The sequence below is a fragment of the Microtus oregoni genome, unplaced genomic scaffold (assembly GCF_018167655.1).
Source record: "Microtus oregoni isolate MIOR12 unplaced genomic scaffold, Mior012 000008F_ref0000371, whole genome shotgun sequence".
NCBI lineage: Eukaryota > Metazoa > Chordata > Mammalia > Rodentia > Cricetidae > Microtus > Microtus oregoni.
The window spans coordinates 47,433,523-47,448,973 of record NW_024543067.1 but is presented as its reverse complement, the minus strand read 5'-3'; the positions used below and the strand labels follow the sequence as shown (position 1 = coordinate 47,448,973).

The window sequence follows — 15,451 nt, the reverse complement described above, 5'->3', positions numbered from 1 at the left end:
AGGCTCCAAAGCCACAGAGAAACCCTGTCTCGAACCCCCCCCCCCCCCCCAAAAAAAGAATGCCTGGTTTAAAGGGGAAAAACAAAAATCTATTCATGAATAATTTGGAACTGAAAAGATTTTTTTAAAAAAAGAAGATAAATTAAAAACTAAGGATTTAGAAGGATTTTTATATTTGAGAAACTAAGGCTTTCTACAGAGGTAGAATTCCTAGGAAGTATTAAAAAACACACATAATAGTTTTATATCTAAGGAGGATTTAGATACCATCTTATTAAAACTTGTGTTTTATCTTCAGCTAAAATTTAAATGATACCTGACATGCTCAATCAACAGCAGAGCTAGAAATAGAACCATATTTACTTGCATAACCTATAAATCAGAAAGGTAATATCATAATAAATTATTAATGCTAAAAAGCCAGAGCACTAAACTAAGAAAAACAGGAGACTTACTGGATCTAATCATATCCATGGTAATAGCTGTCAAACAATGCTTCTTATTGATCAATGGATATTCCTTTACGTAAGATTTCAATTTTTTCTTTTTCCTTTTTCAAGATAGGTTTTCTCTGTATACCACCGGCTGTCCTGGAACCAAACTCTATGAACCAGGTGGGATCTGCCTGAGTCTGCCTCCTGAGTGCGGGCACTAAAGTTTTATGTGTCACCATCACCACCTAGCAACATAAGATATTAAATAGGAGGGGTGGTGCTGAGGAACTTTGCTAGCGGCTAGTCTGAACTGCGTATTACTAAGATACTGCTAGTAAAATTTAGTTAAGATCCAATATAGAAATTTATTTAACCTCACTAAAAAAATATTTAAGAGTCTTCTGTGGGGATATTTTTACTATTTGTTTTGTAGTAAATATTTTTTAATACTATACAACTATACAACATATATGACTTTGTCACTTAGGAGATTTAGTAAAAGCTCATCAGATCAGGAGATCAGAGTATATATGCACAGTGGCAACTGAAAATGGATGTGACTAATTAGCTGGCAACCTGCTAACAGAACAGAGGCTGCCCTAAAGCAGGAGATTTAGAAAGCAGTTTTCCTGGTTGGGTTTTCGCTGTGCACCTCACCTGCTCTGGAAGTAGTTTGCTAGCTCTGATGCTTCATGGTTCAGACTCCTCAGGTGCACGATTAAATTTCCAGAGTTGGTGAACATGGCGCCACATGTTTTGCACTCGTAAATCCGAGGCTTGCGGATAATGTGCCGGGAAACCCTCATATGGTGTTTATATTCCCCGAAGGAAGTGAAAGTGGCACTACATATCTGGCACCGGAAACAGCGTTTACCTTCATGCTTTAGGCGATGCATCTTTAGCGAGTAAGCCCTGGTGAACTTTTTTCCACAGCGGTCACACTGAAATGGTTTAATTCCTATAAAACAAAACAGCAAAATACCATCTGAAAACTAAAATAAACTAAAAGGTTCTAAGATGTCACGTTTCTGAATAACAATTTGATCATAATTGAAAAAAAATGCCAATAAAACAGACTAACGTTTTTCAGAGATGTTCCAGAATATTTGAAGTCACTAGTGCTTAAAAAAGGACAAAATGGGGAGGTACTGGGTACTATCTATTGAATTGTTTTCTGAATCATGTATTTAGAAACTTCAAAAATGAATTAATTGTCCTGTTAGCGTTAACTGTCAGCATGACAACAGGTTAGAGTCACATCAGAATGAAATCTCAATTTAGGAATTTCGTGATCAGATTAGCTTGCATCTCTGTGGGGGACTGTCTAGATCACTAACTGATGTAGAAAAGCCCCAGCCCACTGTGGGTAGCATCACTCTCTAGAGTGTGAGGTTCTAGGCTGTATAAGAAAACTAGCTAAGTATGAGCTTGTGAGCAAGCAGCATTCCTCCAGGGATTTTATGTTTGTTAGTTCCTGCCCCGATTTCCTACCATGGAGTCAAACCTCTAGCCACAAAACACACTTAAACTATACCACTTAGACACCCCAACTCCCCAATAAGAAAATATATTTCATTAGAGAGGTTTACATTGAAACCTATCTGTTAGGATTCATGTAGGGCATGTCATGATTCATGGGCCTCTGGGCATGTCTTTGAGGATTTAGCTTTAGTAAGTTAATTGGTGTGGGAAGATCTAGCTTCATTGCCAGTGAGATCTTTTCCTGAGCAGGGAATCCTGAACTGTATTAGCAAACAGGGCAAAATGGATACTCCCATGCATACATTATTCACTGGATCAAGACTGTTCTCTCAAGTCCCGGCTGTTATAAATTCCTTGCCATGATGCACTTATTGTAGCCTGGAACTGTGAGCCAAATAAACCTATTCTCCTTTAAAGTTGCTTTTCTCAGGGTATTTTATCACAGCAACAAGAAAACTAAGATACTACATTAGATAGAAATAAGATTACATACATGTCTGTATGTTATGATCATGATAGGCTCACTTTATGGTGAATAAGCTTTTGAGTATTTAATATTGTTAGATATTAATAAGGGGAGTTTTGTTCTCTATGTAACGGCCCTACTTGTCCTGGAACTCACTTTGTAGACTAGGCTGGCCCTTGAACTCAAGAGATCCACCTGCCTCTGTCTCCTGATTGCCGGGATTAAAGGTGTGCACCACTATGCCCAGCTTAATAAGAAGGGAGTTATAAAGTACATTAACAGTATCATTATAGTCACTATCACAATTTGGGGGCAGGGGGAGACCATAGCTAGCCAACCTAGTGTCATCTGACTTCTCTGGACTTTTAGCTTTTTTTTCCTGTTCTCTAATACACCTCCCTTATTCCACTAAGCCTTCACTTCCTTTCCCACTCCCCCTTTCTTGGATGGAGGCTTTCTATTATATTACATAGTCCAAGCTGATCTCAAATTCTGGATCTTTCTGTTTCTGTCTATTGAGTGGTGGGATTACAGGCATAGGCCGGTATGTCCAGTACAAATTCTATTTTAATTGGGAATGCAAAGTCAAATGTTTTGGTATGCCCCTTATGCAACAACATCAAAGATTACCTGAGTGGATAAGCATGTGCTGTTTTAGGTTCTGAATACGGGTGAATCGAACCCCACAGGTTGGACATTGAAAAGGTCTGTCTGGACCATTTGGACTTGGTCGTTCTGTACTGCTGGTAGAAGGAGCAATGTAGAGTTGGTAGGGATACTGAACATTTTCCAATCTAAAAAAATAAACCAAAGAAGGAAACCAGGCTCTGATTTTTAAGTTGAACACACATCTCTGCAGCCCAATGCTAAGCAAATAAGAGGAAAAACAAAGACTTTTACAAGGACTTTCACTTAGAAATATTTGTTAAGCAATATTACTGTCCAAAATGCCTGCATCTTTCAGTATAGACATAAACCCCTCAGAACATATCACAAGTTATTTTACCTTAGATACCCTTCAATCTTTTGAATTCCATCCTTTCTGCTCCTGTTTTAATTTAGGCCTTTATCATCCCCTCCCCTTTAAATCTTGCTAAAAGTGTCTTTTCAGAATAAATTCTCAACCCCCACAAAGGGTCTAAATCTACTCATATATGAACTCTTATCTTCCCATATCTAGTCTCGTTTTTTGGTCACTCTCACTCCCCAAAATATACTTGATGCAAAATAATTCCTCTAATGTACCATATGCTGTGTTTTCCTACAGTGAATTTTCTCTACAAGTCTACCTTCTTTGCTTAAGTAGTATCCACTCATTTTATAAAATGTAGTTGAGTCAGTGATGGGGAATCTCAACCAATGACCTTGTTTGTGGGGTGTTTCCCCGGGGCCCCAAACAGCCTATAAAACCATCGATGTATGCTTGTTTTCCCTCTTTGTTTTCCTGTGCTTTGCTGAAACTCTGGCTTTGTAAGTTTCCCTCTTCTTCCCCTTATTAAAGCTAAATATTTTATATTAAAGCTAGTCAGGTTAATTCTATAGACCACATGCCAACAAGTCAGTACCTTCTCTTCCTGAAAACCTACAATGATTTACTGTTTTAGTAGGTAATCTCCTAAACACAGTACAAACTCCCTGAAGATTACTGTTGATGATCTGCTTCCCTACATCATCTACCTCTTTCCTTCCCTGAAAACTCAACAGAGCTCAAGAGAAAAGGCTATTTCATCTCCATACTACCATGACTTGGCAAAGAACAGACAGTTTGATTACTATTTAAAATTAAGGAATAAGGACACTTGATCTTATTTATGCCTTTGCTAATTAAATGAAATAATTTTAATTCATAATCTTCCAGGTTTAACTACTAGAGAATAATACATCTTTGAATTCTTCAAGTTTTCAGCAAATATAGGTATTAAGACTGTTCTGCTCTCTGTATGAGGAATTATTCATTCAGTAGACTCTACATTCAGTGGTGAGAAATAAGTAATAATCATAGAAAAGACCAGAAGGTAGAGAATTGAATCAGAAAGATCCAACAGTGATTGGGTGTTGGTTTAAGCTGGCAGTCAGAAGGTCTCTTTAAGAACTGACATGTCATTGATTTGAAGGCCACAGTCAAAGAAGGGGCTGGACAAACGGCTCAGTTGTTAAAAGCACTGCCTGCTCTTCCAGAACCAGGGTTCGAATCCCTGTACCTACATGGTGCCTTACAACCATTTGAAACCGCAGTTCCAGGGGATCTAATGCCATCTTCTGGCTTCTGCAGGTACCAGGCAGAGATGTAGTAAACAAATATATACACAGGCCAAACACCCATATATATAAAATTATTAAAATTAAGAGTGAGTAGAAATCAGGGGAGAAATTATTTTAAGCAAAGATTGTAACATGAATGGGTCCTGCTTGTTGGGGTTTCTGTCCTGCCAGGTCCCCCAGCTGTTTAGTCCCACAGAAAAACCACACAGAGACCTCTCTAAGTTATAAAGCTGACTGGCCCATTAGCTCTAGCCTCTCACTGGCTAGCTCTCACATCTTGATTAACCCATTTCCTGATCTAGGTTAGCCATGTGGCTCAGTACCTTTTTTTCAGTGGGGAAGATCACATCCTGCTGCTTCAGTGGTCTAGGCAGGAGTGGGAGGAATCAACTTCCTCCTTCCCAGAATTCTCCTGTTCTCATTACATCATTTCTACTTCCTGTCTGGTTTTCCTGCCTATATTTCCTGCCTGGCCAATCAGCGTTTATTTAAAACATGATTGACAGAATACAGACAATTCTCCCACACCAAAAGATTATGAGATAGAAAGGACCAAAGGCAGGAACAATATGGACAGTTTTAAGAACTGATGAGGGTCATGTAAATTTGAATCATGCAGGACTTTATAAACAGCAAAGAATTTAGATTTATTTATTTTTGTTTTTAGAGACAGGGTTGTAGCCCTGGCTAACCCAGAACTCACTCTGTAGACAAGGCTGGCCTTGAACTCAGAGATCTGCCTGCCTCTGCCTTTAATACCTGCTGGGATTAAAGGTGTGTGCCACCATCACCCAGCAAGAATTGAGAATTTAAGTAAAAACCATGGCATCTTAGTTAAAAATGAAATGAAATGAAATGCTCTGGTAATACATGGAGAATGAATTTAAGTGAAGAATGCAATCAAGGGCCAATTTCAAGAAAACTATAATAGTAAGATGATTTAAACCAATGTGACTGTAGTACAGAGGAAAAGTGAACTAAGGATTCTGAAGATAGAGTTGAAAGAACTTAGAGATTAAATACAGAAGGCTACATGAGAAGTGATGAGATGAAAACAGGAAAATATAGTCCTCAGAAGCTGAATGAAGACAATTCCTTGGGAATTATGGATGATATGTAGAACAGGACTAGGGAAACTGTAGCAGGCAAGAGAGCAATCATTATATAAGGTGTGGGGGGGACTACACAAATTTGGAAATGTGCAAAATTATAATAAAGTCTCAAGAAATTTCTTATACAAGTCTGAATTTAGAGCTGTAAGCCCAACAACCTTCATAAGAAAAAGACACGCTATGTTGGTACTAACCTGTCGTCATCGTCTGCATGAGCATTGGTGCTAGAAGTGCTTTGAAGTGTAGGCAACCCCTCTGTAACTCCTTCATCTACTGAGCCTGTGAAAGGGTTTTTAAGAGGGACAGCTGTTAATTCATGATGCAAATAAGCCATGATGTTAATTGCACGCCACAAACCCAATCCTCTAACTTATCTAGTGTTCACATTCTATTAAAAAACAGTATTTATATTTTATTTTTGATTAAATATTCACTTGTTTTAAAGCCAGCAAGATGACAATAAATGTAACTTTGTTTTAATATTTAAATTCTTTCAGGTATATTTCTTTAATAGAAACCTTGGGAAAACACAATTTAAATGCAAATTGAAATCCATATAAAATTAAAATGATACTTAACCATATTTTTAAGAAAGCATTTGACAATTTAGAACTTTTTTAAAAATATTTATTTATTTACTATGTATATAATATCCTGTGTACATGTATGCCTGCAGGCCAGAAGAGGGCACCAGACATCATTACAGATGGTTGTGAGCCACCATGTGGTTGCTGGGAATTGAACATTTGGAAGAACAGGTAATGCTCTTAACCGCTGAGCCGTCTCTCCAGCCAGACAATTTAGAACTTTTAAGAGTTGGTACACTGTCACACATGTTTACAAAAAATTTAAAGGACAGGGGTCTAGACTGAGAGATGGCATAGCCATTAAGAGCACTGGCTGCTCTTCCAGAAACCTGGGTTCAATTCCCAGCACTCACATGGTAGCTCACAACTGTCTTTAACTCCAGTTTCGGGGCATAAGACCACCTTTTCTGGCCTCTAAGGGCATCAGAATATAGGTGGTACAGAGAGACACATGCTGGCAAAACAGCCACACATAAAACAAATAATGGAAAAAATTAAAAGGACAAAAAGTGAACACTTAAGTGGTCTAAATACAAGCCACAATGAAGTATCCACATCCTACAAGTCCTCATTGATCAGTAATCTCCTTTCCTCCAATAGCCCATTTTTTTTTCTTGTAGACCAGGCTGGTCTCGAACTCAGAGATCCGCCTGCCTCTGCCTCCCAAGTGCTGGGAATAAAGGTGTGTGCCACACTGCCCGGCAATAGCCCATTTTTATGGTTATTATCTGCCCTCCCTTTCCTTTAAAGTAATCTTTTTATCAAATATATGTACCAAACATGCTACCACTGGCTGTGTCAGTTTTGTCTCACTAAACAGTGACAAGGCTGGCTGTGGTGTGCTAGCGATTATATGGCATCTATGTCTAAGCTATTTATTATCTGATATTTATGGGAAAGCTTATCAACCCACTAAAACAATACAATTTAGTATCTTGGTTTATTTACAACCCCCCAAAAAAATCCCACAAAAAAGTTTAGTGATGTCTATTTATAAACTCTTTATGTAAAGTTGAATTACATACTCATACATATTCATGGGGTTTGCTTCTTTAGACACTGTAGACATTCATGTTATATATAATTAGGTTACTTTCATTGTTATCGAATATTAACAACACATCCCCTTGTAAGGGCAGTATGAACTATAGTGGTGTAAATGTTCTTGCAGAAGTAGCTTAATACACATATGTATGATCCAAATTTCCCTATTGGAAATTTTATACCTTCCCTACTGGTTCTACTGGTTGGTTATCTTAGTCATTACATATATGCTGGGCTGGGGTGTAGCTCAGTAGTAAATCAAATGCCTAGCATGGACAATGACCTGGGTTCTGTTCCTAACAACTCCTCCCAGAACCTGGGGCAGTATATAACTTACCAAGTCTAACCAAAACCTTTACTACTTCCTACATAATATAAAGCTTCAACTTCCTTTCCTACCTGCTTCAATTCTGAAACAAATTTTCTGGTACTTTGTATGATTAGGCCTACAGATATTATCACTGTGTTGTATAAGTAATACTTATATTTCTGCATGAATTTGTCTGCATTTTTTTGGGGGGGGGGAGCAGAGTCAGTTTCTCTGTGTAGTCCTGGCTGTCCTGGAACTCACTCTGTATACCAGGTTGGCTTTGAAATTAAGAGATTCACCTGCCTCTGCCTCCCAAGTGCTAGGATTAAAGGTGTGTGCCACCACTGCCAGCCTGATCCCTTACATTCATAAAAGACAGAAAACAAGGCCACAAACAACCGGGGTAAGCAAGGAAGCAAGGCAACAGAGAGACACACCTACAAGGAAGATGACAGAAACTTAGAAAAAACTAGATAGAAAACCACTTAACAGGTTTGAACGATTGCAGAGAACAATGAATTATTCACAAAATAAAAGATTTAAAAGAAAAATTCTAGCTAAAAAACAAATCTCATTGAATATTTTGGTAGCAGATTGGATTTAGCAAAAGAATTGAGAATCTAAAATCACTTAAATCATTTTAATGTTTTGTTGAGAAGAGACAAAATAGAGACTATTAGAGAAAGAAGGGTTTGGTAAAACATGAAAATAAGGGAGAGGATATTGCAGAGTTTACTGGCCTGTCCACATGTTGCATACCCAGAATGACTGACTATATGTGTGTGATCTAGTGGGTGATCACTTTTCAGGCAAGTGTTTTTTCCTCTTTCTCTTTCATATGCATGTAGTCATGTGTGTAGGCCAAATGTAGACACCTGGCTCTTTCTTGAATACACTGAATTCAGTAAAGTCTCTCCCTGAACTCACCAATACAGCTAATGTAGTGTAGCCAGCTCTGGGGGGTGGGGTAGTCCTGTCTTCTAAGCAATCCTATGCTTGCCTGGCTTTATGTGGTTGCTAGAAGATCTGAACTCTGGCAAATGTTTTAACCCACTGAACTACCTCCCCAGTTCCCTCCTCCCTCTTCTAATCTGCCAACAACCACAGATGACTGCTACAGACTAGTCCTAGAGTTTAAAGGATAAGGAGCAGGTTTAGTCCTAGCAATCCAGTCTTTTAAAGTGAGCAACCTAAGACTGAAAAAACCTGCACTTACTCATATAGAAACCTGGTGTCCATACTCTTCCCTCTGTGTCTAGCAAAGCTCTCAACATTCTCTCCTCAACGAGAGAGTCTATGACTAGTTAGTTTTGTACTATTCTTAAAAAATATAAGGCCCATAGTTGGGAGGTGGTAGAGCATGCCTGTAATTCTAGCACCTTGGAAGCAGAGGCAGGCAAATCTCTGTGTTCAAAAATAGCCTGGTTCAGAGAGAGTTCCAGGACAGTAAGGGCTACACAGTGAGACCTTGCCTCGAAAAACCAACAAAAACAAAACCCTCCAAAAAAAAATCATAAGGCCCTTTCAGTGTGGGTTTTTCTGAAACAGGGTTCTCATGTGGCTCCTGTGGGTCTCAAATTCCTTACATAGCAGAGGCTGGCTTTTAACTTCTAATCCTCCTGTCTCACTTAAGTGCTGGGAGTACAGGTACGCTATCATGCCCAGTTGAAAATCTACAAGTTTTGATTACACAACAGAAGACCTCACTTATTCTTTCAGAGAAAGGGAAAAAAAGGAGGAGCAGCAAGGATACAGGAAGAGCTTCTAAAGAGCTAGAAAAACTATTTAAAAATTATAAAAAATAGGGCTGGAGAGACAGCTCAATGGTTAAGAGCACTGGATGATCTTCCAGAGTCCCGAGTTCAATTCCCAGCAACCATAAGGTGGCTCACAGCCATGTGACGAAATCTGGTACCCTCTTCTGACATGCAGGCAGAATACTGTATGAGAGAGAGAGAGAGAGAGAGAGAGAGAGAGAGAGCTATAAAAATAACCTCTTCCAGAAAAGAACCAACAGGCATGATGTCTAACGTGATGGCTCACAATCAAAACTCAAAATAATGGCAAACCTGAAAGTGGAGCTCCTTCAATCTTTCTGTTTCTCATTCAGGATTCTAAACCTTTTCAGAATTACCACAGACCAATGTACAGCTACTATAAAGAATACAATGACAGCGTAGTGTGAGTACAGCAAAGAAGGTTCTGTCATGGCTGACACCAGGCTTTCTTGGTTCTTGCACAGCAGGGTCTTATGTCCAGATATTCTTTCATGATCAATAGTAGGTTATTTGGAAGATTGCTGTTGACAGTTAAAAATAAGAAGTCATTTGGGTCACCATGAAAAAGCCTAGAGTAGATACTGCAGCAGACAGGCAAAGCCAGGGTTCACAAGATGGACAGTCGCTGAGACACAAAACCTGTGATGCTCAAACAGGCTCCAGAGGTGGAATTCAGGCTTTCCAAGAATTCTGGACATCAGTACTTCTAACTGGCTACAGTCCTTGCTATCACAGATGGTTGTGTTTTCTTGCCAATAGGCTTCTTAGGAACAAAAAGTATATTACCCTTGGATCTTCTAGTTTTCCCTGGAGTCTACCACCACACATATATCATTCTTCAGAATCAACAGTGTCTTATAGCTCATCTGTGAGAAACACTATTTCTGACATACCTGCTTAGTAGTATTTGAGTTCCATCTTACTAACCTGAAAGTCGAGGGAATTGGAATAAAGATACAAGGCTGGTTATTGTTCTTGAAATGCAAGTACACACAGCTGGTGGTAAGGTTCACAATCATGGCCTTTATGATCTTGACTATCACATAGCTCTAAGTCAGGCCAAGGCACCAGTGGGAGTACTTTATGACCAGTGAGGCCAAATGCTCATGTGGGATATTATCATGGTCCTCTTCCATTTGGCTAGGGTATATTCTTGTGGTCCGTATCTTCAACACTGTAAGAAAGTTGGGCCAGAAGACCATATCTGAAAATGTATTTCATCTGGCAGTTCTCGTAAGGCAGAGACGATGGCAGTGTTCTGTGTTTAACAGGTTCACTGGCTAAGCACTGCAGAAGTTCATCATGATGGCAAACGGAGCATTTTTGATTGCAGAGCCAGAAGATGTTGCCCAACACAAGCAATATTTTGCAGCATGGAATTGGACAAAGGTCTTAAATAAAAATAATCTTAAATAAAAATGGCTCTAGTGATCTGTAAGCCATTTTGAGTTGGGGTCCTTCCGGTAACTTTATTTGGTATCTATTTGATCATCTTAAAGAAAAAAACAAAAACCCAAAACCCTAAAAGCCTTGTGGTGTGATCATCCTTGTAAAGAAGCAATGAAGTGAACTGTTCACTATAGTAAGTCTTTGGTGATAGAATCTGACAGAAATAGTAGCCTAGGAGATTGTCTAGCTGTCATGTATTAAAGCTCTTTGATTAACACTGAAGACTAGAATATGTAATTTTACTATGTTAAAGCCTTCCTTTTTGTTTAAACAGAAAAGGGTAAATGGTGTAGAAGGTTCTTCTCTTCATGTGTTGCTTTCATTAGTTAATGAATAAAAAAACTGCTTTGGTTCTGATAGGGCAGAATTTGGGAAGGTGGAGAAGATAGAACTGAATGCTGGGAAGAAAGGCAGAGTGAGAGATGCCAAGGATCCTGCCTGAGATGGACGCTGGTTAGAATCCTGCCGGTAAGCCACAGTCACGTGGCAATAGACAGATTAATAGAAATGGGTTAAATTAAGATGTAAGAATTAGCCAATAACAAGAGCTAATGGGCCAAGCAGTGTTTTAATGAATACAGTTTCTGTGTGGTTATTTCGGGTGTAAGCTAGCTGGGCAAATCCTTTGAGATGCAAACTGCCCTTGCCTGGTAGGTAAATTCATGAACCAAGCTGAAATACTTCAGTGACTGCTCTTTGTTGCTGGGTTTGTTTCTTGTTCATTGTCTTTTTTTTTTTTTTTTTTTAGACAGGGTTTCTCAGTGTAGTCCTGGTTGTCCTAAAACTTAATTTGTAGACCAAGCTGGCCTCAAATTCAGAGATCCGCCTGTGTCTGCCTCCCGAGTGCTGAGATTAGAGTGCGCCACCTCTAGGTTTATTTGGTGTCTTTTTTTTTCTCCCTTTTTTAAGACAGGGTTTCTCTGTAGCTTTGGAGCCTGTTCTGGAACTTGCTCTGTGGACCTGGCTGGCCTCAAACTCACAAAGATCTGCCTGCCTCTGCCTGGAATTAAAGGTGTGCACCACCACCTTCCGGCTATTTTGCTTCTCATAAGTAAGGTTTTTTAGGAGTATTTTGGCTATTTAACCAGATACAAACTGTTCCTTGATGAAACTAATTGTTTTATTGTCTTCTAAAAGACATGTAAGTGAATAGATAATCTTTTACATTTGGGAATTTTACTTTGAATCTTATGATTTACTCTTACAAATGGGCATGATCATACTTCAAAAGATCTGCATGCTGCCTCCAACTCTATGGCAAACAGGCAGGGGCTGCTTTCAATGACACTAAGAGCAGCTCCTGACAATCTCATAAAGTTGAGTTTTGGACTTCTGGAAAAGATAACTGAGCAAACTTTAGTCACTTTATTTTTAATGGTAGAATTCTAGAGTTCAGAATTCCTTTGCTAGCTTATCTAAAGTCATTTATATATTTGTCCTTGGTGAATACAGATAACTGAATACTTTAAATAAAGTAATGAAGACATTACATCTAAGATTCTCTTTTTCTTTAAACGTTCTACAAATTGTTCTGTGTTTTTATTTTTTTAAAAACATTATTTTTAATTACCTGTGTGTGAATGCACTACCTGCAGGGGCCATAAGAGGGCACTAGATCTCCTGGAGTTGGAGTTAGCAGGCAGTTGTGAGCTACCTGGTGGGTGCTGGAAACTGAATCCATTCCTTTAGAAGAGCAGGAAGCATTCTTAACCCCTAAACCATCTCTCCAGCCCCAGTCGTATCTTTCTGGATAAAAAGATACATCTTGGCAACATTTTTTCCCCTTTCAGATTTGCTGTAAAGGTTGCTTTTACTTACCCTATATATTCAAGGTGTTAAATTTTACTCTTACTGGGCAATCAGTGAAAATAAAGACTTAAAATATAGGTACAATTCCATCTGAATACAATTCACTGGTAGTCAAATTTTTACTACTTCAGAATTTCAAAATAAATGTATTAGGTATCAAATTTATCAGTCAGTGGAATGTTAAGGTATCACTTTGGTATCTTTAATGAATTAATAAGTAAAATGAACTGTTCACATTAATGCTCTTCTGAAATACAGAATGACTGACCAGAGTATCCTAGGAATTTATTTTTCTGTTCTTTACACTTTTGCTTTAATGTAGAAATCTGTTGATGTAAGTAAGATAGGTTAAAGTAATTAGTGCACTTGATATGAAAGCAGAAAAAAAAATCCATTTAAGAGTATGTGATTACATGATATCTAGGACAGATATTCCTATGTTCATGGTATAGAATCCACAACAATATAGGCAAAAACTGTACTTATATAACTTAAAGGTTTTTGTCTACTCATAGTCATTTCTTTATATAGCAATGTTTAATAAGATTGTAAAGGCAAAATATAAACTGACTAGATACACCTGGAAGTAATGAATGAATATTTCACACATAGTTACTAAAATATTTAAATATTTGGGTTTCTAAATTTTCAGATAAGTAAAGAGTAATTATTTACTATTTAGAAGGTACTAAGATAGTTTTAAGACTAAAGATTCAAAATGGCTCTGATCTGTATACATTAAACATTTTATCAATGTTATATTTATTCTAAGGCTTCAAAAATTTCTTGACTCAAATTCAGAGGTATAAAACTGTCTCCCAAAAGCTGATGTCCTACCGTGGTACTAAAAATAAGACCTTATTTGCACATGGGATTCTTGTGGATAGAATCAAGTTGGAATGTGGTTACAAAAGACCAAATGAGGTCCTATACGCCATGACTGGCATCTTCATAAGGACAGACATTCAGAGACAGATCTGGACACACAAGGAAAGTCATGTTAAGATAAAAGTAGAGATTTTAATGATAAAACTGTAATTTATAGGAATGTAAATGATGGTTGGCAACTGTGACAACTTTAAGAGGCAAGAGAGGGTTCTTCCCAGGGAGCCTTTAAATGAACAGAGATATTCTACACCTTATTTTGGAGTTTGAGCCTTCTGAACTTTGAGAAAATAAATTTGTACTGTTTCAAAGTTATCAAGCTTGTGATACTGTGTTGTAGCAATCCTGGAAACTCAAGAGTATGTCAAACAAGAAATTAACAAAATTAATATGTTCTTAGTGTTTTAATCTTTTAGAGAGATCATTACTAATAATTATTATTAGTTTTATTACTTCCCAACCATGAGTATAAGAATCTCTCAAGAGTTTTGGCTCTTCCATAGTTTTATAAAGTCCAATTTTTTTTTTGTTTTTTTTTTTTGGTTTTTTGAGACAGGGTTTCTCTGTGGCTTTGAAGCCTGTCCTGGCACTAGCTCTTGTAGACCAGGCTGGTCTTGAACTCACAGAGATCCGCCTGCCTCTGCCTCCCGAGTGCTGGGATTAAAGGCGTGCGCCACCACCGCCCGGCTAAAGTCCAAATTTGTAAATTATTACCAATCCCACCTTTTGATTTCTTTGTGGCCTGACACTGCTTGGTCATATTCAAGCAAAATTCACACACAACTGATCTTGCTGATTATTCTTAAAAGTGAGGTTCCAACCTTCTCCTACCAATGTTCATACTGTAGTTATTGCGTTTAGATGACAAAAATTCTATCCATCTTATAATTATCAATTTTTGTGTCCTTAAGAAAGAAAAAAACAATGGCAAAGATTATCAATAATAAGATACATCTGAATTCAGACAATAAACTAAACTTGTTACTTAGAATCAATTAATATAATAGAAAAAATTTATTTCATCCTGAGCACTTTGACTTCTTTGTCTCACTGCAGACATTCAACATTACTAGGTTGTATTATTTATAAAATATTGTTATTAAAAGGTTTTAGGGGCTGGAGAGATGGCTCAGCAGTTAAGAACATTAGCTACTCTTCCAGAGGTCCTGAGTTCAATTCCCAGCAATCACATGGTGCCTTTACAACCATCTTATAAAAAGCTCCTCTTCTGGCATGCAGGCCAGGCAGACAGAACACTCATACATTAAAAAAAAAAAAAAAAGTCATTAAGTAAATAAAATAAGCAAACTTACTAGTTTTCCTTAAGTATATGCATACTTTAAAAATTCTTTTTAAGATAAACTAGGGTAAAATATAAGTTTACTTAGCCTATCTATGGTGGGCAATGCTTGCCGCATATTCAATATCCACTGTGCTTTATTAATGCTGTTGTATTTTTGAGGTTAGGCTCTTACTACGTAGTGCTCTGGCTGTCCTCAAGACCCATCCACTTGCGTCTACTTTCCTAATACTGTAGTTAAGGCATGCATTGCTACAATCAGCTCTACTTTGCTCTAATTCTGTTCAAAGTAGTCATTTACTCAACAAATAATCTCTTTCTCAGATTCTCTGTAGCTAAGAAAATAGCACTAGTTTCTTAAGAAGAGCTTCTGGGAAACCTTCATTAGTGCATTTCCGACTACAAGTGCTATCTATCCTGTTCTAGAAGGCAAGTCAAGACAAGTCATCACCACAAAGCAAATAAGCTTACATCTAAACAGGTAACTAAAGATGGTTAAGTTATAAATAAATATACAATTAGCCTGGAACACT

The 15,451-nt window shown here is 37.8% G+C and overlaps 1 protein-coding gene across 4 annotated transcripts in view; it reads right to left on the bottom strand.

Moving 5' to 3' along the window:
- The window catches only part of Zbtb44 (zinc finger and BTB domain containing 44), a 53,355-nt gene that overhangs the window by 8,201 nt on the left and 29,703 nt on the right, over positions 1–15,451 (bottom strand). Inside the window, exons 3-5 of one of the 4 annotated variants that reach the window (XM_041656965.1) lie at positions 5,951–6,035; positions 3,013–3,176; positions 1,092–1,392 (exon numbers count right to left, since the gene is read on the bottom strand). In XM_041656965.1, coding sequence (XP_041512899.1) covers positions 1,092–1,392; positions 3,013–3,176; positions 5,951–6,035 — 550 coding nt within the window. The remainder of the gene's footprint in view (positions 1–1,091; positions 1,393–3,012; positions 3,177–5,950; positions 6,036–15,451) is intronic. The other 3 variants (XM_041656966.1, XM_041656967.1, XM_041656968.1) reach the window with 3 other exon arrangements.